The sequence below is a fragment of the Pteropus medius genome, unplaced genomic scaffold (assembly GCF_902729225.1).
Source record: "Pteropus medius unplaced genomic scaffold, Ma_sr-lr_union100, whole genome shotgun sequence".
NCBI lineage: Eukaryota > Metazoa > Chordata > Mammalia > Chiroptera > Pteropodidae > Pteropus > Pteropus medius.
The window spans coordinates 287,354-313,139 of NW_024343105.1; the positions used below are offsets into that span (position 1 = coordinate 287,354).

The 25,786-nt window shown below is 45.8% G+C and overlaps 1 protein-coding gene across 4 annotated transcripts in view; it reads right to left on the bottom strand.

Moving 5' to 3' along the window:
* The window catches only part of NPAS2 (neuronal PAS domain protein 2), a 135,126-nt gene that overhangs the window by 68,054 nt on the left and 41,286 nt on the right, over positions 1 to 25,786 (bottom strand). For 2 of the 4 annotated variants that reach the window (XM_039867089.1, XM_039867087.1), the window contains exon 2: positions 3,870 to 3,923. The exons of 1 other annotated variant lie outside the window; for it this stretch is intronic. In XM_039867089.1, coding sequence (XP_039723023.1) covers positions 3,870 to 3,923 — 54 coding nt within the window. Of the gene's footprint in view, positions 1 to 3,869; positions 3,924 to 16,305; positions 16,454 to 17,287; positions 17,437 to 25,786 lie in introns of those variants that run through there. One more of the 4 variants, XM_039867090.1, reaches the window with a different exon arrangement.

Sequence of the window (25,786 nt, forward strand, 5' to 3'; positions counted from 1 at the left end):
GTTCTGAGTGTCCCTAAGCTAAGACAGTTTCAAATCTCTAAGCCTATGAGGCACACATTTCTGATCATACTTTTTAGCTAATCAGAGGACCCCCCACCAGGGTAAAGGCCTGAAGTCTTCAATAGAAGGACACCTCTTTTCCATGCTGCTGTTTACTGTTTACAGCAGAATTAGCATGCTGCCAGCAAGGACAGCTCTAACTTTGCCAGTTGTTTTGAACCCAGAATCACTCATCTGGAAACTGCAGGGTAAAATAAATATATTATGTGCCCTGCTTCAGGTTCTCAGAATGCCTACTGTCGCCTCAATCACCAAATAAAACAAACAGAAAGGAAGCCTTGGCAAATTTTTACTGCCATTTTTTTCCTATGTTGGGTCTTAGATGGTGCGTACGCAACACACCCAGTCAAGAGCCTGTGAAAGAAACTCACAGCAAAATTAGCATCACTGGCTCTGCCTTGAAACACCTACACAGCGCTGGGCCGGGATTTTGCCTTTCTGCACAGGGTCTTTCTGCACACGGGTGGTGGCAAATGTGCCAGACTCTGCCATGACCTTCATGGACCAGACCAACCTTTCCTTTCAGACCCATAGAACTTACATCCAGAGAAATGATACAGTGAAATGAGGTCTGTCTCTACCCTTAACCACGATATCCACCATGAAAAGGTTCTGAGGAAGGAGAGCATTTAATCTGATCATCATCTTGGTTTTGCTCAACACAGACCCCACAGGACATGTTCTTTCTCCCTTAAGCTTGTCTCCAAGAATGTCTGCCTCACTTGCCTAAAAGATCGTGGAGGGCAGGGCAGTTCTATGTACCCCTTCTTTATCTCCCACTTGCTCACTATGTTCCTTAGTTAAATACTTCTGGGATGGTGACAGAATGGACTCAGTCATTGGTCCATATCAATAATCTCCCTGGGGGAACCTGAAGAAACAGCCAGCATCCCCTGGCTAAAAGCATTTCCTTCTGCAACACCTGCTTCCACAAAAGTACATATGTAGGCTTCATGTTTGCTGTACTATAACTCATCCCTCTTCCTTGAACCATTTTATCAGTGTTGGGACTAAGGATTAGGGTCCAGGAATAATAAAATCGTTTAGCTTGTGTTTGAGAATCTGAGTTGATGCTCTTGAGAACCCCCTACTCTTGCTTCTTATTTACAAAAGGCAGCACAGCTCCAAACACACCCCTGTCCCCCCTGAGTTATGGAAACAGAACACTCAGCTGACAGGCAAGGCGATAATGCAATTTTCATTAGTGCTGATGACCTACTCATTTAATACCCGATTAAAGGAAGAGGATCACATGAAACAGTTTCTTCCTGGAGTACTACGGAAAAATGGAACAAGAGGTATTTTACAATAGTGCAGAGTAGAGAAATCTGTTTTCTTTGGGAAGCAAAGATTCCTATCAGCACTTTCTGTCCATGTCTCTTGATATATGGTAAAAAAGGAATAGTATCCAGGACAGTCATGAGAAGCTGTTAGGGGCCCAGACTCCAATAACTGATGCCTGAGTTTGAATCCCTGCCTGCCACTGACTGGCTACATGATCCCTAAGCCTTGGCTTTCTTGACTGTGAAATGGGGCTAATACAAACCTACGTCAAAGGGACGTGGTGAGGACGAGAGAGTTAATGCTTGCTTACTGCTGCAGGCACACGGCGTGTGCTCCTAACCTTTAGCTCTTCTCATAAGCACTGTGGACCCTGCACTGTGCCAGGGGCTTACGTGCAGCTGCGTTTTATCCCTGTAATAACCCTAGAGAGGAGCTGCTACTGCTACCACCCCCATTTTACAGAGGAAGAAACTGAGGCTAAGAGAGGTTTAGTGACTTGCCCAAGGTTAGAAAGAAAAAGTGGCAAGAATCAAAGCCAGCCCACCTGAGTCTAAGCTGTGTACTTCCTGCTGTAGCACATTATTTCCTGGATGACCACACGGCATGCACACACAGGCGCACGCACACATGTCCCCTCTCCCTGCAGAACCAAGTCACATCAGAATTAGAAAGACACGCTTATGATTGTAACACAAAATGGCAAAGTATTATCCTCATTATCTCAATCAAACTGTTTCCTTTGTGAGTTCGAGGACCATGATTTTTGCATCTTCCTTAAAGAAAACAGCCCATAGTTCTGAACACGCAACAGGCACTCAGTACTCATTGGATTTGCATAGAAACTCACAGAAGAAAATGCAACTGTGTCCGGGTTCAGAACACTTCATCAGAAACCCAAATAAACCATGAATTCCCTAAAGCTTTGAAAACCTTGCCTAACATGGTACCTGCCTTGTGGAGACAATGAGAGTTTTAGTCTGAAGCTAAACATTTCTAATCTCATCGAGAATACCAGCCAAGATTTGATTGGAATCTCTATTTGGTAATCCTTGAGTCTGGTGAAGCCAAAATATGCATTTCCTCTCTTCTTGATTTTGAGGTAAGCAAGCAGTGCTGTAGAGACACTGGGGGGCGGCTGAGGCTAAAGGGTGGGGGGGGGGGGGGGGCAAGCAGAAAGTGAGTGAGGGGGAGTGGGCAGCATTAAAGGTGATGATGGCAAAAGTAAAACACCTGTGGACTCCAAAGTCACATCAGGACACAGTCCCCCGTCTGGGCCAGACAGACTGAATAAGTCTTGATGTTAAAAGATTCATTTATAGGCTGGGGAAGAACAATGGAGTCTAAGGTCAGGAAGCCTGTCTTTAACTTCCACTACGGCCACTTCTTAGAGCTTCAGGATGTTTGATGGTTACTCAACCTTGTTTAACCTCAGTTTCCTCATCTATGAAATGAGAATAACAGTGATACACATCTCGAAGACTGTCGAGGAGACAATATGAGGTAATGCATTTAAGGGTATTTAGCCCAGTACTGTGTGCCTCAAAGGCTTAGGCACACAGGGAGCACTCAGCAAACGCAGGCCACTATCATCGATCTTTTCATTACTGCTATTGAGACACCTTTGTAAATGTATTATTGTGAAGTGTCCCATGTTTCCACAGCACTCCATGCTGGGCCTGTCACCTGTGGCCTAATAGTCTGTATTACCTACCAATAGCCTCCATTCATCCAGGCAGGAGGCCTCTTACTTGTCTTTGTTCCCCAGAAGCTAGCACAGAAACCACCAACTTGGGCAAATCATGCGAAATTGATAACGTTCGACTGGATATTACCTGGAATCTTCACCTTCAAACTATCAACTTTATGATTCCATTTCATACACAGTAAGGATTCAATAAATGACCCAGTGAAGGGGACTTCTGACCCCTATCTAAGCACAGACAGGGTTATAAAAGCTCTGACATGCCAGCTACCAGGCAAGTATTTCTGGCCAACCCAACAACAGTGCAAGGTCACTATGATGTCTCTATTCACAGATGAGAAAACTGATATAGTGCACCCGGAAGTGCTTAACACAGCGCAGGGGACTAGTGTGTGGTCAATGTGTGGCAACAGTTTTTACTATGACTGTCTAAAGCCAGACAGCTCCCCAACAGTAGAGCCAGGATTTGAACCCAGGCTCGCCTGGCTTTCATCAGGCTGCCTTGCCAGGCAGTGTCTGTCCTGGAAAAGCAGTAACCAGGACAGGAGACCCAAGTCAACAGGGATAATGTAAGAACACGTTAAGACCTCCTGGCAAGTTCCAGGCAATGAGTAACTTCAGGGTGAGGAACAAAATTGAAAGAGCTGGTCTAAACTTTTTAATAGAGCACTGAAATATTTCAAGGACAGTGAGGACTGAGGGCATATCCCATTGCCTATCATGCTAGGCTTTAATCCAAGACTGAGTGAGGACAATCTAGATCCAGGTTCAGATGGGCCAATCACACAGAACACTGCCAAGGCAGGACGATGGTTCTTCTTACCTCTTTGCCCTGTCTTTCTCATCTTCATCCATTAGATTTTCTATGCAGTTTTTCCTGCAAAAAAAAAAAAAAGAACAACAACAACAGATACAACAACAACAACAACAACAACAACAACAACAACAACAACAGATTACCGTCTGCTTCTAGCCCTTTCTCACAGGTCTTTCTGCTTGTCCTCATTATGGTCTTACCTAATCCACGTGCCTCAGCCCAGCGGTTCTCGAACTTTTTGTTTCCAGCAACCCTTTACACACTTGAAAATTACCAAGGATTTCAAAGGGCACTAGTGCAAGTGGTTTAAAACTGAGAAATACTAAATATACAGCAATCATTCCATTAGGCATCAGGGTGATGAAGTCGTCAGATGTTAATGGGCATCTGGAAAATTCCAGAGTACACTCATAAGAGTAAAACCCGCAGATAATGCGTTAGTATTAGAGAAACTGTTTTGACATCATAGAACCCCCCATGTATCCCTAGATCACACTTTGAGAACTGCTATCTGAATCCAGTTGAATGAAGCATCTGTTTATCTCAGCCTTAAACCTGCAGGATGCCCAAGATATTCTAAGGAGATCCCTGATTTGTTTGTTCATTCAAATACACAATTTCTCTTTACAATGCAAACTGGAGGAACAGGGGCCCCCAAGGGGGATAATCCATAGTCCTTTTTTTAAGGCACTTATAGGTCCTTAGACCATCAAGGCACACAGATGTGAAAATTAAGTAACAATCTGGAAACGTTCTTGGAGCCCAAAGTCATCAGAGGCTACCTCCCGGCCTGGAACTACCCTCTCCCAGGCTGCTGGCTCCAAGCCTCTTGGGCCCACTGATTGGACCCCTTCTGTCACACACAGCCTATGGTCCTTCACCCTCTAGGGCTACATCCCTGATCCCTTCCTCCATTCACATATTTCCCAGAGTCCTGCCTGTCTGCATGCTCCCCCTCCAGCCAGCACTCCCAGCAGAAACACTTTCAGGGTGTCCATGAGTCCAGAACCTTTTGGGAGAAGTGGAGGCAAAGCTTGTGGTGGCTGAGAGGACAGGGTGTGACTGAGATAAGGGTGGGGACCAGGGAGATGCTGAATCACTACTGCCCACATGCTTCTGTTCTTAAAACAGAGGGTCTGAAGTCAGAACTCCAGATTCAGATTCTCAAATGTACTAATATCTACTCTCCAAATCAAAAGTTTTAGATTAAAAAATTTTAAGGGACAAATGAATCTTTCACTGACATAACTTAGTTTTGGGATTTTGGTCTGCTGTGTGCACAGGCATGAGTCTGAGCTAAAAGAGGAAGAGGAATTCTGCAGCCATAGCCCCGGCATACATTCATGCCATCATTCAGTAAATGGAGGCATCTTTTAGTGATAAATTTTCAAGAAACGCCGTTTAGCAGTTGAGGCTTATATCATAATTAAAATGAGGTTAACACATATGCACATAGGCATGTGCTTAACGTTTTCCCGATGGAATCTGTTCAAAGCTTTGAGACATGAAGAATGTGGTGCCAAATCATTTAATGATGCACTACCCCAGGTCTGTCCCCATGTAGCCCGGTGGCTTCCCATGTGCTCAGGGCATGAGCGAGGCCCCGCCAAGCCATGCCCTTACCAGGTGCCCCTGAACATGGCATACTCAGGGGAGGAATGTGGGCTCCATCCAGTCCACTTTCCTGAGGTTCTGGAATCCTGTTTAGAGGACTGGGGTTGCTATGTCATAAGTGAAACACCTACAAATGACTAATAGCTATTCTTTATCAACCACATCTTCTCTGATTTATATCTGTTTATCCTAAAACTTTTCCTGAATCCATGAACCTTGGTGACCTATGCCTCCTTCCTCTTCTTCCCCACCCTTCTCATTTCCTTGCCTGATTCCTGTCACTTGACTCTTGCCTAACTTTCTCTGCTCAACTGACTTATACGGAGAGAAACTGAGTCCCCTGGTAGCATCTGCTACTTAAGTTCCGCGTCTTCACTGTTTTGTCACACCTGTTGTGCCCAAGTCTCCACCATGTTTTTTTGTTTTTGCTTTTTTTTGCTGTTTTTGTTTTTACTTTAAAATTGTAGTGAAGTACACATAACATAAAATTTACCATTTTAAAATCTATAGTTCACTGGCATTAAATACATTCATATTGTTGTGCAACCATCACCACCAGCCATCCCCAGGACTCTCTCCACCTTACAAAACTGAAACTCTGCCCCCAAGCAAAAACTCCCCATCCCCCTCCCCAGCCCCTAACCCAGTCCCTGTCTTAATGAATCTGACTACTCCAAGGACCTCATATAAGTGGAATCATACAGTAGTTGTACTTCTGTACCTGGCTTATTTCACCCAGTGTAATGTCCTCAGGTTCATCACGTCATAGCATGTGTTAGCACTTCCTTCCTTTTTAAGGCTGAACAATATTCTACTGTATGTATACACCATCTTTAGTCTCTCTATTCGTCCACTGATAGACACCAAGTTGCTTCCACCTTTCAACTACTGTGAGCAGCGCTGCTATGAACATGGAGGTGCCTCCTGTCTTGTGTTTTTGAGTCACTCTTTTACTTCATAATGCGGAGGGGCTAGAGGGGCCCAAAGGCACAGAGGAAGTAAGTCAGACTCCTGAGGCCAGATGAAAAGAACAACAGAGAAGTTTAAGGGGTGACAGCTGCTCTTCTCAACTGTATAAAGAGTTTTTGATGAAGGTTTTAAGCAGCTGTTTTTTTAATGACCAGAGAGTTCCAGGGAAGAGAAAATGGGCTTAAATGAAGGCAGAAGAGATTCTGTTTGGAGCTGAGAAGATAACTGTTGATGTCACTAACCCTCAAGTGACAGTGGAGGGAAGCTGTAGTCTTTACTCAGGATAACCACATATTCCAGATAGGTTAGGCATTTACGAGGCCAGTTGGTCCATGTCCCAACAGGAACGGATGGGATGGCTGGGGTACTTGAGGACAGCTTATTTACAAAGGGCCTGCTTGTGAAGGTTCAGGAGGGGAGCAGGGATGGTGTAGTCCCCTAGAGTTGGTATCAGCAGAGCTGTTAGCACCTCTAAGGGTAAAGGGACAAGAGAGAAATGGTGACCCAAACCTGGAGGAATGTGTTATTCAGGGGAGGTGGAATCTGGTGGAGAAAAACAGCCAGCCTGAGGAAATCTTGTAAGAAGGGAGCCAAGGGAATAAATAGCTCACCTCACTCTCTCCGCATGGCGATCTCCTGCAGTATCCCCTATTTGGCAGGGGGCAGGGAGCCTACTTGTGTCATCTACACCGGGAGCCTCCAGGAGCAGAGCAGAAGGTAGAGAGGTGTGGAAGGGTGCGGGGAGGAAACCCAGCACCCCCAGTAAGGTGCATTTCTTAAGGGCTCTTCCAGTTCTGGGTTTCTTGGATTTTTCTGGAACATAAACTATTTAGAATCTTTTTAAATCTTGTTATATCTCCCCAAATTTGAAGTATAGGCATCCGCATCTAGTAACTAAACACTCAAGAAATAACTGAAAATAAGTTTGCACATATGGAAGTAGCCAGCACAAGCCTGGCCCATGGCAGACACCCAAACTCAGGTTCTCTACTTTGACGGCGGGGATTAGGTACAACGCATCTCTATCCATGTCATGCTGTCTAGCCAGCTTCTTACCCATATGAAGTACTCAATAAATGTATGAGGAGTGAAAGAGAGAAGGGAGGGAGGGAAGGAGGCAGAGGCAGAAAATAATAATAAAGTATGGCCTTTAATAATAATGTATCAATAATGATTCACTAATATTATAAATAAAACTTTATTTACAAAAAGGACACAGCCAGGGCCAAACTCGTCTGAATTCCCACACGATCACCTAATGTCGACTCCCACGAACCTCCCAACGGGCACGATCAATCCAGAGTGGCACTACTTGTGAAGTACATTTAAAGGTACAATTATGTCATGATGCATAAAAACTAAAAGCTGCTGTGTGTGCAGGAGCCACTGACTAACAGGAAATCCACTCAGACGAAGCAGCAACCAGTGCTCTTCGGGAGGGGCTAGGGGCTCACTCGCCAACCACCAGCTGCTGCAAAATCCTGCAAAAGTGCCAGTTCACTTCCTCTCCATCCCGTCCTGTGCGTGGGATGGGCTGGCTAGAGTTGTCCAATCCTTACGAATCAGGAAGCACCATCCAGAGAGGCTGAGTGGGCAGCCCACGGACCCTCAGCTCTGGACAGACTCCAATGGGCAGTCTCTGCCCATTGCCTGCCTAGGATGTGTATGTGGGCTTCTGGCCTCAGAGTCAGCCTGATTTCAATATCAATTTCAATCCATTTGTTCTATGAGCTTGAATAAGTCCCTTAATCTTCACAAGTCTCTGTCTTCCTCATTCCTAACGGAGGCTAACACCCACCAGGCAGGGATGATGTGAGATGTACAGGGTAGGGACGTCTGCATGTACCTGTGCATAAGGAGCCAGCATGATGCCTGCAGCACACAAGGCCTCAAGGTGAGTCCTGTCTATCCCAGCCTGTCTCGAATTACTGTCCTAACCTATACATTCCTCCTATGATCCTGGACCCTGCTAAGGCAGGTGACTCCAGCTTCATCTTTTCTTCCTGTCGGCTTTGAATTTCAATGAACATGCTCTCTGCACAGCAGGAAGATTACTGTGAGGTGAGTGGGGCCACGTAGACCTAAGATTTCAGAGAGATGCTCCTGAACAGAAAAAGCAAGCTGTCCTGCCCCTACCTCCTGGGACCCACAGTGGCTGCCGGCAAGCAGTGGAGACCACTGAGCAGGATTGGGGTGAAGGAGTCTGGCCAGACCCAGGAAGCAGACCAGCTAAAGAATCTAACCAAAGCCAATGAGCACTGGGTGGGCCTGGAAGTCCCCAGGGACTTAGAGAGCCACATCCACTGCTGAGTCTCAGAGCTCCTGGGCCTGGCATCCACATCTGGAAAGGGGAAAAGGTAGTGGTGGCCTCGAGTCAGCAGACTCCAGCAGAAAGCCCTAGCCCTGAATGACCTTGGGCAAGTCCATGTGCTCTCGACCTCTGATCAATCTGTGAAGTGGGGTAACAGCAGGGTCTCCTTCATTGTGTGGTTGTAAGAAGAAAATGAGAGAATCAATGAGAAACTGCCAGCGCAGTCCCTGGCACAAATAAGTCACTGAAAATTTTAGCTACTATTAATCACAGTATCAATGACAGTGAGTTAAACAGCTATCAGTAGAAACTGGTACTTATACCTATGTCTTTGGGCAGAGTGGGGGTATTGTTCCGTCTACCAGTCAGTGTTGTACGTGTGTATATACATGTGTGTATGTGTGGGCATGGCGGAAAGACAGAAACACGCATACAAAGAGTGGTGCTGCCTGGGGTGGCGGACCTGCCCACGGTGTCTAGTGACAACTCAACAGAAACTGAGGTCCCTGTGGTGTTGTGTGGGAGAGATAGAAGGGAATGGAACAAAGCTGGAAGGAAGGGACTGAAGACGCCCTCAACAAACAGCTGACTTTAACTGAACAGAAGAACAAAAGCGAGGTCTGCAAGTGACATTTTCATTGCTTAGGTGAAATCTCTGCCCTTAGGGGCTCTAAAACATTCCTTCTCACAGCCACCTTCTACATGACTGATTGGAACTCTGGCCCTTGGTGAACGGGGACCACCAGCAAATGGCAGAGTGACCATCTGTTCATGCCACATCTGCCCTGGGTTCCATAGTGTGTAGACAGCGAGGTAGGAGAGTAATGAATCATACAGAGGACAGGGACTCCCTTGGAGGCTGGCAGGTCACTCTTGGGTCTCCAGAGAAGGCTGCATGCCTCACGCACAAAAAGGTATGTTATCCTATAAAAGCAGAGTTTGGCAATGCGTTTCTATAAAGGGCTACCTAGTAAATATTTTAGATGCAGGCCATACAGTCTCTGTTGCAACCACTCAGCTCTGCCATCATAGTACAAAGCAGCCAGACAATGAGTAAGAAATGTGTATGGCTGTATTCCAATAAAACTTTATTTACAAAAACAAGCCGTGGGCCAGATGGAACCACTAGAATCACAACTCAGCCTTCCTCTTCAGTCTCTTTTCATTTTGAACTTTTTGTACAGCATTTATAGGCCTAGTGGGTCATTCTGTATCATCATGAATTTTCCCCAAAATGACTATCGTCAGTCTGTTCCGTTGCAAGGCCGATGTTTGCACAAAATAAAATCATGACTTTTTCAAATTGGTTGAGAAACAGTCTGAATTACAGGTCCCAAATTAGCTAGAAAATCTTAATATTCCTCCCCGTCATACTAACCAAACCTAGTGAATTTCATTCATTACAAAGAAAAAATATTGAAAACAAGAATGAGTTGAAATCAAAAGAAGCAGTGCCAAACACACATGCATCCTGATGGACTGGGGTTTATTTGTTGTCGAAAGCGAGTGAGACTTCTGTCCTCCCAGTCAGTCCCTGGTAAGAGGACCTCGTGTTGCTTGGATTAATGTCTATATCTCACACGTGGGAGCATGATAATGATTTTTCCTCATTATGTTTAAGAAATAAAAAGGCTTTAAAAAAACAGTCATAGATGAACTACAACGCTTAATTGTCTCCCTTTGTCCTTTGGGAGAGGCTAGGAAATGACTTCCATATTTTAATTCTTCCTCTCCAGGGAATGTCGTTTTGGTTGCAATGATTCATTTACTGGGGGAAAAAAATAGCTTTTCTAAAGGAAACAGACAGTGAAAAGCCTAGGGCTGCCCACTCCTGCAGTCTCAATTCCCCTCCAGCTGACGAATTCTCGTCATACTCCAGCACCCCTTGACCTGAGAAAGGCAGGGTGGGCAGGGCTGTCCCTAACCCTAGCCACTCCTGCACTGCTCCCAACTAGCCGTGCCTCCCGGGGCTTGTTGGAGGTCTCGCTGAGCCAGATTCTCAGGAGAAATCAAGATGAGACCCCCACTTCAGGGAGTTTCCATGACCCTAAGAAAATTATGCCACAAGCTTCTCCAACATCAACAGTGAGACTGTATCTGCCTGTTAGGGTCATGGTTCCCACTTCTAAGGGTCTGATGATTCATTACTCAGGGGAACGGTGACAGAGCGACGAAGGAATGGATGGAGAAAGTTAGAAAAGTTGTTATTAAGTAAATTTACAATTACATCATTCAGTCGGCAAAGAATTTTCAAAATAAAAATCATCGCAAAATCTGGCTGGAAGAATCATTCTACTGTGACATATTCTTCCTGCAACCTTTGGAACTTATGTTCCAATCACTTAAAATTCCCTTTGGAGGCCCCTTTATAAAACATTTAGACCTTACAATGTAAACCTGAGTCAACTGGAGAATCTGATGGGTGACAGTGTGTGGTCAGGGTGTGGACAATAGAAGCCTATAAAAAATCAGCAAGAGGAGGAAAAGGAGATTTATGAGTCATGCTCAGAACTGAGTCAGTGAAAGCCTTTGTTGAAAGCCACCATTCAGCTGCCACAGACAAAACGAAATGAATCTACAAAATGCCACGGCCCAGTATCTCCTTCCACGGAACCTTCCATCCCAGTGCTCCTTTGGCCAGCCTAACTGTGCTCAAGTTTGCGAGGAGAGCAAAAGAAAAAGAAGCTGTCCTTGAAACAAGAGACCAAATTTGTTTTGGCTGCGCAGTTTTGAGTTTCATATCAGAATAATTCAACATCAAATAATGCTTAATAAAAACATGGGATGGTTCATGTGAACTGCTGACTATGCGAGGTGGCGAAATTAATTTGGGAGGGAATGAGATCTAGGTTTGAATGTCCTCCACGCCCCTTCCTTCACATGGTGCGGTGTCCTCAACAGAGACTGGGGACTGGTCACCTCATCTGCAGATGTAGGCTGGTACACACTTCCCACTGTGCATATGAGAACCTGTTAGGACAGCTCATCTTGCAAAGCACTTAGCAGAGGACAGGCTGAGCAAAAAAGGTAAAATGCCTCCTTTCTCATAGTGCAGTGGTCAGAAACCATGACTTAGAAATGAGCGTGGCCAGGACCTTTAGAGCCTAACGCCACCCAGCCCGTGCTGAGACGGGTGGCCACACAGGGGTGCCCGTCCTCCAGCTGTGCAACTCCCTTGTGACTTACTGGACCTAATGTGCTCACTTTTCAAAGTTATCCAAGAATCAGATCCCCTTGTGCTCCCTCTGTCCCCCGGGAGGTTGGTGTGCCCGGTGGGCTGGGGGTTTCCTCTGAGGAAAAGGGTGGGATGAAAGGTCCAACTGAGCCACCTGGACAGCCCTCCTCCCGACCTGACAGAAGAGCCTGGTTTGATCTGAGCCAATGGCTGGGAAATCAGCCTTGGTCACTGGCACCTACACCTGTCTGTGTAGCCATATGCCTGGGACGCATCTCTTGGTGCCTGCTTGAGGTCACCCCTCTGTTGGTGGCACACACTGTTTGCACTTTTGTGGGCAGTGCACAGACTGAGCCACAGCCACTGATGCCGTGGGGGGCCCAGATGCGGGCCCCTGAGGGAGGCCCAGCCCAGCCAGCAGTAGCAGCCCTGACAAGGGAGGACAGAAGGCACAGGCGACAACCCTTGGGAACAGGCTGAGTTCACGTGACACAAGGCAGCCACCACAGAAAGGTCCTGCGGAAACATCGCACTTTGGTTAGAGGTCGGACAGTTTCCAGCACAGAAGAGAGTCCTTCCTTTTTACCCCTCACCTGCCCTTCAAATGTTCCCTTAAAAAGGACAGGACAACCAGGATCTGAATTTCTCCAGTGCTCCACAGCTTCTCAGGTGCAGACCACACATTCTCTAATCCCACCATCGCTAACACGATGATATGATGTCATGTACCCTGAGGCCTAGGCGAACTGGGGACCGTGGAAACTGATGCTTCACCATCTTCTCAAGAAACACTTGCAGCCCCTTCCACAGAAGTCTGAGGAAGGCCTACCCTATGGACAGACACAATAACACAAGTGGAAAGATGAGACATGGGAACAGACAGGAACAGCACTTAGGCAGGGAGCCCCCAGCCTATCCAAGAGAAGGGACCCAAAGAACTTCCTCCAGAAAGCCCCTGGCTGAGGGCTGAAAAGCACAGGCTGTGTCATGGGCCTGTTCATCAAGCAAACAGAGCATCAGCAGGTCCAGAGCATCTGCTTTTTACACTGTGTGAAGGCCAGTTGGGTTTTGCCCTGGAAGGACTAGAAATCTCATTTCCCCACTTCGTACATTGATGTTCATGCTGTAAGTTAAAGATAGCCTAGATCTCTCTCCTGGTTCATATCTGCCCCTGGATAACTCTGAAGAAACTGCAAGACAAATGAAAAATATATTTTTCTTTCTTAAAATAGAGACTGAGTTCTCTCCTCTTACAAATGTCTAATAAAATGACCCCCATAAATATAGTTTGCCCACCGGCCCAACTCCCCTCTACACACGGCTCTGAAGCTCTGAGAGGTGGCTTCAGGGAGTCAAGGAGAGCTCAAGACATGACGCCCTGGGTCAGGACAGTTCAGTTAGGGCTTTGGGATTAGAAAGGGCTGGCCGGGCCACCGTGTTTATAAGGCATTTTGCTATGCACAAAATACATGAGTTGGTGAAATAAGACACAGATAAAGCTATAGCTTCTGGTTTTCTCATATGTTAGCTCATTTACTCATGACTATCTGATCCTACGTTTTTTTTTTTCCCTGAATGACACTACCAGACACCATCCTACGTCTACAAGCAGCAACATGGCAACATTTCAGCAAGGAACAAAGGCAATGTGTGTGTGCATGTGTGTGCACACAGGGTGGGGAATATGCACACTCACTGGTGCACACTTCTCTTAGCTCAGAGGATGCACTCTGAATTCCTAATCATAGTATTCACAACCCTAGATGACGAGACACTAATTTGTGATTTCAGCCCCACCTCCTGTCACATCATCTCCCCCATCCCTGTCCTTCAACATCAACACAGTCATGATGCCCTCTATTTCTACCACCATCACCATCTTCTTCATGCCTCTAACTCTCTCCATCCCATCTAAGGTCAGGGAAGCACTCCTACCCATCCCCATCGCCATCCTTGCCTCATTATAACACCAATCATTTTCTGCAGAGGCTAGGTCACCACCCTCTCCAGCCCCTCCCACGAGATCATAACCCCCCCTGTAGGAAGATAAGTGCAGTTCCTGTCCTCCGTGCATCTCCAGATATCCCAGGGCCCAGAACAGGCTCTGAGGACCAGAGATACACAGCAGTGGGGCTTCCAATCAGGAATCTTTTTAAAGTTTGGAGAGAAGCTGGCCTTTGATTTCCAGCAATAATTTACCCAAGATCGCTGGGGGAAGAGTCTGAATTGGGATGCAGGACGCCCTGCGCGTGGACCCTGTCCCTGAGTCACCTTGGGTGCTGGGCCCTAACCCCTTAGGCTAATGGAAAACAGGGCAAAGAGATTAAACCACGTTCACTCGGAAGACTGCCATCTGCACGACTCAGAAAGCTCCTCGCTCTGCCCAGCCCCTCTGGACAGTGCTAAACAGGCTTAGCCTGCTGCGGGCAAACAGGAAAAGTAGGTCAGCTCTGAGTACAGTTCTTCCACTGTGATGAACTAATGATGGAGACGTGGGGCGGTCCATGGACAGAGGGTGGGACCGGCTCATGGGACTGGATCATGACCTGGGCTACAGGGTACAGGCCAGCCTCCAAGGAGCAGACAGGGGACTCGGGTATAGAGGAAAATGCAAAGAAAGCCTGGGAAAATGGTTCTTTAAAAAAAAAAAAACACAGAGAAAAAACAACGTGATTGACAAACACTGCCATTTCCCTGCCTTCAAAGACAAACTGACCCTCGTCTTCACAGCAGTGACATAGCCCGTTCACCTGAACAGGTGCACTGAACTGACAATCTACACCAAAACAGCTGGCCAACCATGGTGCTGCCTCCAGCTTGCTGGCTTCTTCCATCTGCTCTTGACGTCTCTCCCCTAACTCCTCCACGGTTACTGGTAATAACCGGACACTCACTAGAGCAGGGACAGACTTGAGTTAGTGGTGCCAGGACCTGCAGGCACATGGCGCTGCACTGAAGAAGAGGGCACTGCACAGTTCCTACATTTCCCGTGTTTGGTCCAGGCTGCAGCTGTCCAGATGGAAAGGCCACGCCTTTAAGCCTCTTGGTCTCAGAAGTTGGACAAAGCACCAGCCACGTTGAGGGACATTCCCTCAAGCCCCAGGTGATCTAACCTAGGGTCCCCACCCTGGGGCCACAGGCAGGTACTGGGCACCGGTCCCTGGCCTGTTAGGAACCAAGCCACACAGCAGGAGGTGAGCAGTGGACCAGTAAGTGAAGCTCCATCTGTATTTGCAGCCGCTCCCCAGCCCTAGCATCATCGCCTCAGCTTCACCTCAGATCATCAGGTATTAGATTCTCATAGGAGCATCCGTCCCTGGTGCCAAAAAGGTCAAAGACCATTAACCCACTTTCAGGAGCTGGTATCTTAAATCAGGTTGTCTTGGAAGGGCCCAACACAAACCTTGAGACTGATGGTGGGGTCCCCAGTGGGCCAGGTCCTCCTCCCCAAGGCTCCTGGGAGGGACTGGACCCCCCAGCTCAACCCCTCAAATAGCTCACTCATGCCCCTGGAGCAGAAGGATAGAGTTAGTCTGGGGGTCCTGGAGAATTTTCTCAATAGAACAATGGTCTTATGGCCCAGGCCAGGCCATGGTACCAGAATCTGTAACTGTAGATATGTGTAATTTTTAGAAGGCTTTCTTGTAAAATGCTGGATATTCTTTTTATTTAATTTCTGTAACAAAGATATTGGAAGGTTTTGTCAAGAAACCTTTACAAACATTCAGATCTGAAAACCTATGACTTTGGGAAGGTTCCCCTGACCTCTTTCAGAAACGACCTTATCTGAAAAGTTTTCTACTTGGCATTTTCGAGAATGAAAGGCAGAGGCCAGAGGGTCTTCTACAGCAGTCAGTCCTTCCTTCTTTCCTCCTCCTCCTGGCCCTAGGCCTTCGTTCACACGTTTATTGAGCACATATATTGTGCCCTGGAGTGCCTACCACTGACAAAGAGAGGTGAGGATCCTGTGTAAATGTGACTCTGTAGTATAACTAGCTGGGTGACCTCGGGCAAGTTACTAAACTTCTCTGTGCATCAGTTTCTCACCTTCACAGGGCAGCTGACTTAAGGACACAATACCTGTACTGTGAGCCACAGGGTGAACGCGCAATGACTGTTAGCTCAGGTGGTGATTACTATTACAGCAACCCAGGAACCACTCAAAAGGTTGCACATTCAAACACAGATCCTAAACCATGGACATCTATTATCTTTAAGTTCCACAGACATTTACTGCTGTCAGGGAGTCTACATAGCGAGCCCTTTTAAATGTCTCCTGCAATCCAAATGCTCCTATACTACGGAACTTTTGCTTGCATAACATTATTTTCCTGAAGAGCTGGCAATAAACAATTTTGTGAACTGAATCATACTTTAAATGTATGAGCAGCTCAGGCCCACTCTCTGGAAGGATGCAGAATCCCCCACACTAATGATCCTTTTGCAGTGCAAAGCTTGTCACCACCACTTAGTTTGCTTAACGAAGTGTCACACACTTGGTTTCCAGGAGGCCACAGCTCACTACAATAAAAATAAATAAATAAAAATTAAAAATTAAAAAAAAAAAACAACAACTGAATTCTGGGTAAAATGGGGGAAGTGTGGATTTTTTAATTTTAAATAATTAGTTTTACATTTTTAGCCAAATTTAACGAAGTTGAAAGTGAAATGCTGTTAAAAATCAATTGCCTGTACATTAGTCAAATCTACTCCTGAAAGCATTTATTAATAAAGCAGCATTATCTCAATGCATGTTCCATTAACTTGCTTACTTAACTAAGCAAGTCAGGATATTTCATGGTGTTATAGTCTTATCTTCAATAAAGTCACAGTTTCCATTCCCAAGTATGCTAAATCCTCGAGTCTATGAAAATCTGTCATATTCTATAAAACAGAATTAATCATTCCAAGGCCACACTCACATTTTTCGATGCTATAAATGTAAACAGAAACAAATTTCATTTTTTGTAAACTTGTTTGAAAGAAAAGGAAACAAACTAATAAATAAAACCAAAGATGTCTGGTTTAAATGAAGAGAAAACATCTAAACATTGTCTCTTGAGGGAAAAGCAATACATATTAAATGAAGAGAAAACATCTAAACATTGTCTTTTGAGGGAAAAGCAATACATATTCATTGTAATTCATTCTTTCTTTGATTAAGAATAAAAAGATAAAGGATGTTAGTCCATTTTTCATTAGGTAAAGTTCTCTATTATACACATATATATGTACATATACATATGTACATATATATGTGTATAATATAATATATAATTAAAAATTAAAATGGCAGTAAGAAGTATTAAGTCCTTCTTAACTTTCCTACAAATATTTTCTCTCTTCTTTACTTACTCTCATTTCAGATTCTTTCCTCTTTCACAGGGTTTAAACTGTTTATTCTGCCTTGTTCCAGAATAGAAGCCAGTTCATGTCTATGTAGGAATGACACCAGGCTAATTCCCTCCGAGAACTGGCCTGTCTTTGGCCCTGTGCTTGCAAACATTGAGGTCCTGAAAAATTACATTAACAAGAACAATAATTGCCTTTCTTAGCCATGATCACAAATGAGGTTTTCACAATGTATGGTTGTGTGTGATGTGTGTGCATGTGCCACACATGTATGTCCCATGGCTACATCACAAGATGGGAACACAGTAAGATTTATACCACCATAAGGCTAAGCCTCCCAGGGGATGAAAGAACACATCCACATCAGAGAGGGATTCGTGATGAGTCATATAAAGCATGTGCTTTCCTCTTTCCATTGTCTCTTATCTTGATTGCAGAAAAACAAATTTTCTGTCTTCCAAAGGTACAGTGTGCTTTCTGATAAGTTCGTAAGTGCTCTTGTGTGGCCACAGGGAGAAGATGAGAGTATAACTTGGATTTAGACAAAGAGGAAGGAACCAAATTCAGGAAGAACAGCCTCACAGAAACTTAAAAATACTGGAAATTATGCGGTTTTACACAAAAGCGCCTGTGGCTAGAGGTCCGGGTTTAGAAACCAGAATCTGGAGCCAGGGCCAAGTTCTCTCAAGTCCCTGCCCTGGGGGACTCTGAGAGGACAGGCAGAGGAGAGAGGGTCCAGAGCTGGCCCCCGTGGAAGCAGGCAGTTCCTCTTCTCTGTCCCCAAGCTCACAAACTGCTTGGGGGGAGGCAGGGAGGCTGTGTGTGTGACAGGGCCTAAAGCAGTGGGAAGGTGTGGACTACGGTGTCGGCTCCATCACTGACCAGCTGACTGACCTTGGGGAGTCACCTTGTTTGTTTGCTTGTTTTTTTGGACTGGAGTTTCTTCCTTGGGTGGAACAAGGAATAATTTTGTAAAATATGAACTGTCATATAAAAATGAAGTCTTGTAACTACTTGAAGATGGTCATTTAGCCCATGTACGATCTAGGGTAAGAATCACCTGCATAGGTACCCATACAGGTGACAGAAGGCAAGATGAAGAAGGGTGATAACCCATGAAAGCAGAATCTCTGCTTACAACAGAGCATTTTCCATCCATGACTATGCCATGGTGACAAATCAGGGCCATTATGCTAGTTTGATCTCTTAACAGTGTATGTAAGTCCTTCATATCCCGGAGCATGTGGTTACTTGAAATTCAGATTTAAGCTGCTACCATGTGTGGCTCTGACATGCTTCTCTGCAAATGAGTCAGATGTGGGTCAAGGACCTGACTTCCAGTTTCCCACCAGGTACGGATGTTCTCGGTTGGGAATGACTAGGCCATGAACCCATTCTGCCCCTGACCTTGCTTGCACCACCTATGACCAAATTTGCAATGGCCTGGCATATAGCCAGTTGTTGATGATAACATCTGGACCTGGTGGATCCCAGCAAAGCCTTGTTTTTGGACTGGGGTCAGTTAAAAAAAATTAACCCTTGTATCTGAAATTTAGTATAAAGAAGTAACATGGCAATATTTGTGGATTGTGTGCACTGCGGCTTCTGGGTGAAAACCCTCCCCCTAGCTGTTTATATTTTATTGTAGGCTCCAGGGCTCTTCAGACTGCATGTCTATGTTTGCAAGTGTAAGTATTTTCTTACACATGAAACAACTCCCATTTCCAAGACTATCTGACTTCATGCCAACTTCTCTTCGAAAAAGGAAGACAGGTACACAGCAGGCTCCTCTTCTTCCCCAGTCCAGGAGGGGACAAGCCTTGGGAACAGTCTGTCAAACACTTCAAAGTCTTCCACAGAGAAAGAACACATCTGTGTGTGTACAGTGTGTATATGACTTCAGATAGGCAAGGTCGCCGTGTCACACAATCTACAATACAATGTAAACTGTGTCCCCTCTACTGGAGATGCACAGTGGCTTCTAGGAAAGCACCAGGAAATAGTCTTTATGGATTCTGTGAGGATCCCACAACAGTTTTTTTGTTTTTTTATTTTTTTATTTAAATCAAGGGAACAGGTGATAGTAGTCATACAAAGCTATATATGTGGTAAAATGACAGAACTACACACACACACTGTATCAAACCAGGAGTATTAGTAATTGGAGGAGTGCCTGCTGGACCCACCCCTTCATACTCCACTCTGGCACAACAGAAACAGCGGGACCCCAGCCCAGGCCCAGGGCTCCTTCCCTGGGCATTCCTGCATGGCCACCACCCTTCCCTACCTCTGGGGAGCCACCGTGTGTCTGCTGTAGTCTCGTCCACACCAGTTTGGCTCTCACATCACAACCCAGAACAGCAAGCAAAGTTGTGAACTGAGATCAGAAAACAGGAAGCTGGGCTCTGGGTCAGCTCAGGTGCTTGGAACCTGAGAGCTTGATACAGCAGACGGGGCCCTGAATTTCCTTCATTCTGTCTCTTCCTCCTCAACACTGTCAAATATTTACTCTCCCTGGGCTATGGGAAGGGCCTATGGTCAGTGTGAGGAAGGTGGGCGGGAAATCAGAGATGAAGGATGCAGGCTCCCAGGTGTCACAGGACTGGCACTGCTATCAGCAGTGAGTGAAGCCTTTTGGGCCTCAACTTCCTCATCTGGCAAACAGTGACAGTTATCTGCCCTTGACAGCTATTCGCGATGGTTAAGAAGATAAAATGGAGGAAAAACAGTTCAAAGTGTTTTACAAATAAAGGTTTACAGCGTCACTTCTCAAACATACACACGAATCACCTTGTGATCTTGTTAAAGTAGGGGCTCTAAATCCAATGGGTCTGGGGGAGGGGTTGAGGCTCTGTATTTTTAAGTGGCTGCCCAGGTGATGTGGAAGGCCACACTCTGCGCTCTGAGGCAAGGCCACGGCCATGAAAATGAGTCCCTGTTGGCTGGAGGAAAGATCCACTGCTTCCACCTAAAGCAGACGGATACCGCGGCAGGTGAGGGGTGGAGGAGCTTGTCCTAATGTGCAAGTGCACCTCAGACCAATGGGGTTAGCACCTCTGAGGTTAGGGCCTAAGCATTGTTTTGTCCACTCTCCACCAGGTGATTCCCATGTGCGCCCAGGGTGGAGAACTGCTGCCCTAGAACTTGAAAGCCATTTACAACCTCCCAGTAAATGCAGAGTAGGTCCTCTCCACGCAGAGGGGGCGGGCTGCTCCTCTTGACAGCCTCTTCTACTTCCTGCTCCTGGAACTTATTAGAAAATTCTTCCTATTGAGCCAAAGTACCACTGACTGTACCCCCCCGCCCCTCAGGGGCTTCTACTGATCTCACTGTGTCCAGGGGCTACACATAATGACAGCCCTTAGATTATTTATTCTTAATTGGGAGTGAAATTCACTTAACAGGTAATTAACCATTTTAAAGTGTACAATTCAGTAGCATTTACTGCATTTGCAGTGTTGTGCAACCACCACCTTTCTAGTTCCAAAACTGGGCACTGGAGAAACACCCTGTGCCCATTACGTAACTGCCCCCATCCCTACCTCCTCCACTCCCCTTTCCACCAAAACGGATCTGCCTAATCTGGAAATATCAAATAAAAGGAATCACAAATTATGTGACCTTTCATCATGGGCTTCTCTTATAAATGAAACATTTTCAGGATTCATTCGGGTTGGTACATAGTTCAGAATCTCCTTCCTCTTTAAGGCTGATGGTATTCCTTTGTATGTTTCCACCACATTTTTTTAATCAGCTCATCTACCAATGGATATGGGGGTCGCTTCCACCTTTCGGCTTCTGTGAGTAGCGCTGCTATGAACATTGTGGGTAAGTTTCTGTGTGGATGTATGTGTTTTCATCATTCTTGCGCACGCACCTACGAGTGGAGCCGCCAGGCCGTGTGGCAAATCTGTGTCTGACTGAGGAATCACAAAATTGTTGTCCACAGTGGCAACACCACTTTACATTCCGACCAACAGTATTTGAGGTTCCGATTTCTCCATAGCGTCAATAATAAGAAAATGGAACGATTATAACAATATACTGTAATAAAAGTTATGTGAATGGTTTTGGGGCCACTATTAAGGAAAATAAGGGTCACTTGAATGCAAGCACTGTGATATCGCAACAAGGTGATCTGATAACCAAGCCCGCTGCTAGGTAACTAATGGGGTGGGGAGCACATACAGCGTGGAGATGCTGGACGAACGGGTGGTTCACATCCAGGGAAGGACAGAGCGGGAAGGCGCAAGGTTTCATTGCACTATGCAGAATGGCATGCAATTTAAAACTTATGAATTGTTTGTTTCTGGAATTTTCCATTTAATATTTCCAGACTGCTGTTGACCGTGGATAACTGAAACCATGGAAGGCGAAATTGCAGGTAAGGGGGACTACTATAGCAGTTTTTCTCTAGATTGTCACTGTGGATCTTATGTTTCTACCCAGTGCTGGAAAGATGAACTGCTGGTTTTCTGGGTTCTCAGCTGTTTCCAAAGCATAACCACTTTGTCCTAGGTGACCCTGTCTCCTCCTGGCTGGTACAACTCTTGATTAGACATAAACATCAGGGAAAACTGCCTCCGCTTGTACCTGTCTCCTTGCTGAGCTACTGGGACACTCTAGATTCTTCCTCCTGCTGAGCCTTCCCTAGTGTCTGGAGCCAGGTGGCCACTGATCCTTACGTGGCCACAAACATTGACTAGCTCCTGGGGGCTATCCTCTGCCATGGGCAACCCATCTCAGCTGCTGCCAAAGAATCTTCCACAGACATTAGGCAATTCTGACTTGTCACAACCTTTTGCCATCAATGTGGGAGTCCAGAAGGCCTACAAGCAGAGAGCCTCCTGGGCTTGGCTAGGCTACAAGTAATTTATAAATTCTGAAGTCCCTAGTCCATAAGAGTTTTTAACATATTCCACTTAGTGTTTCAGCCATGTTTGATATTTCGTTTTCCTTGGTCCCTGGTATTGTACAGTTTGTACAAGGTGATTTATGATATAAAATCAAAAGGGCTCATCAATTGAAGACAAAGCTGCATTGTAGCAAAATGATGGGCTCCCCAAAGAGGACATGTCAGGAACTGCCGCTTGAACCAAGAGTCATGTGATATTTAATCTATCACTGAAGGTTGGGATGATAACCATAGTGCATCAGAAAAGGCATGTCTAAAATGGGTGAGATGATATCCACAGATATTCTCAAAGGAGAGTGTCCCTGGGAAAGCCTGGTGGGCTGCAGAGTCCACCTAAGGGGAGGGGACACTGGTGACTACCAGATATGCTGCTGAGCCTGTCCTTGTGCGGCTCAGTTGTATAGGAAAACAAATTTCCTCAGACTAACCATTCCAGAAAGCATTCTTTTTTTCTTTCCTCCTCTTTAATTCCCCCTTGTCCTAATTCCGCCCATGACCTTTGGATGTTGCTATCTCCCCTTAAGAACTGGATCTCTGAAGGCCAGTTGTCTCCTCCCACGAGCTCAATGCACGCACCAGGGGCCTAGTCCATGGTTCCACCTGGGGCCAAACCCAGGACCTTCTGCGTATAAAACAGATGTCCTAACCACTACACTATGGAGCCACCCTCAGAAAGCATTCTTATTTTAGAGATTTTGTAGGGGCAATTCCCATCTGGATGTCACACCTTTTTATCTGCCTCCGCAGAGTAAAGGGAACAAAGATACCACCTCTTTCTGATGGCTTAAGGGCATCACAGTGAACGTGACCAGTGATGTTTTGGGAGGAGGCCCCTGAGAAGTGGACTGTGTACAAAGACAAGAGCCCCGGGAACACCAAAGTTCTTTTGTTCTTCTCTCAGCTTTCTGTCACTTTTCTGTCCGTTCTCTGCTCACTGGCATCATGTACCTCTTCTGGCTGCTGCAGCTCCTGCTCCTGAAAGCACCTCTTCCCTGAGAACTGAGGGCAAGAGACCTCCTCCACCTTCAAAGTCCCAGTGAATAAGGAGTGCAGGCAGAGGGTGGGGGCCCACCAGGCTCCTTGCCTTCTTTTAGGAGCTCAGCATGGACAGCCCTGTGACCTATTTTGATGTGTTTTCCAGACAGGTGAGATGGCCTAAGAGCTGGATTTTGGCAAGGTGCGGCTTTCCAAAAAGACCCTACATCCACCAGTCTGCACACACTACTGCCACCAGTAACAGCAGCCGGGATTTGGGCAACCCCACCCCCTCCCCCATACCCAACCATGGGCCACATTTGCATTTAAGCTCTTTGTTACCATTGATGGAAAATAACTGATTAAGGCTGTGGTCCCTAAGTCTGGCTGGGCAACAGAAGTACTTGGAGAGCCATTAAAATATAGATTCCTGGGCGTTTCAGAGACTCTGACCTATAGCCTCATTGGGAAGGCCAGATCCAGAAGGAAGAGGCTGGTATCTGGCTTCGTGTTCTCCTGAGGGCCTGCAGAAGTGAGGGCAGCACTGGACAGGTCTCAGAACAGGGAGCGGAAGGTGCCCTGCAGAACAGGCTTGGGGGTGAGGCCTTGCTGCACTTTTTAGGTGCAATGCCTTCTGGTCCCGCAAAACGGGACCCACCTGTTGCTCTGGTTCATAATTTTCCATTGTCCTGTCTACCCTAGAGAAATGCTGCAAAGTGAATATGGCACCCCAATGTATCACTAGAAGCAGCAGGTACACAGACGATGTCAGCAGAAGCAGGGAGGCCCAGTTCACTCCCACAGTAGGTCTCTCCACTGACGTCAGCCTCTCAGGCTGACCTGCTCCGATCAAATCCAACTGAACAATTAGTAATGGTCAGCATAGAGAAAGGCAAATAATTTGACTCACTGGAGTGTAATGGAGTAATAAGATTTATAGCATTTTTGACACCAAAAATAGCCTCACTCAGAACTCTTTGCACTTCACACAGTTTTGCCCTATCTCCATTTCCCTTCTGTGCTAAATCATGTGGTTTGAAATTTGCTTTCTGCGGTATTAGATTCTGTGTGGGTGTTTTTCTCCTCATCCAGCTTCCTTTTTATTACTTCAAGGGAAAAATAGCCCTGGGGAAGCTTTTATGCTGCCTGCCATTGTTCTGAATTTAAGTAAAAAATTACATGCTGCTTCATCTGGGCCTTCAGACCAGGCTGACTGGCAAATTCCATAATCTTTGTTAAAATTCCTAAACCTTTGTTAAAAATGCCAAAGTAAATAACCTCCAGTCTCTGAAGCCAACAGAATGCAACCCTGCCCACTTCTTCAAGTCTCGGCAAGCTGTATGCTTCCAGGACCTGCCCATGGTCTCAGCCTGTCGAGCCCCAGGAAAGGGGCCGTCATACCATGAAATTTACCACCCTATCTTTCAGTGGACAGTTCAGTGGCATTAATCACATTCACAGTGACGTGCCATCACCACTAATCCACCTCCAGAACTTTTCATCTTCCCCAGCTGAAATCAGTGCCCATTGAACACTCACTCTCTATGTTCCCCTGCCAGCCCCTGCAACCACCATTCCGCTGTCTGTCTCTTTGGATTTGACTACTTTTGGAACTTCGTAAAAGTGGATTCATGCAGTATTTATCCTTTTGTGTCTGGCTTCTCTCACATAGCATAATATCCTCATGATTCACCCATGTTGCAGCATATATCAGAATGTCCTTCTTTTTGTGGCTGAATACTATTCCACTGTCGGTATATGTATACCACATGTACTTAAGCTTCTGGTTCTAAATGATGAAACTAATTCTCTTCGACTTGCCAGCATATCCAGGATTCCACACTCATTTTCAATAAATACAAAACTGATAGACAAATAATCCAGCAGGAGGCCCCCACATGGTCCCAAGGGGCCACATGCTTCTCGGGGCCTTCCCCACACTGGTCACAGTACAGGGCTAAGAGAAGCCTGCATAAAACTCATGTCTTACTTTATATTAATTGTGTAAAATTTTAATTGCTCTATAAGATTTCCCATTTTCTCTGCCAAAGCAGAGACCACGTTTCTGGCCTATATAAAGCAATGCAGGGTGCTCAGTATACAGCAAATTCAAGCATAATTCATCTTTGTTACACTCCACTGTGTGGCTCTTACTCCACTAGTATTCTCTACTTGCTCAAGAGTGACTATATATTTAAAACTGTCCACTGAACAAAAGCCTCCAGAAACCCCTCCTATTCCCTAAGTTTACTGAGACGTGAAGCCACTTCAGCCCTTAAGCACTCTGTAAGCCCTGTAACACTCTAGACAGTTCCAACCAGGAGTGATGAAGCAAGTACAACACTCATATAAGGAAAAGTGGGTGGGATTTCTGAGTTTACATCGTCTACTACACAGGTCCAGCAACCCTGCTTATTGTATAAATCAAACCCACGCATAAAGTAAATCTCCACTGAATTATTAAAAAATGAAAAATTTTATAATATAATTCTAAAACATTTTTAGAGTTGGCGTTAAAAAGTAAAATGGTGTTTGAACAAAACGTAAAGAATAGGAGAAAACACAGAGGGTTAGGGGACGACATAGCTGAGTTGGCATATATTATGGGTGTT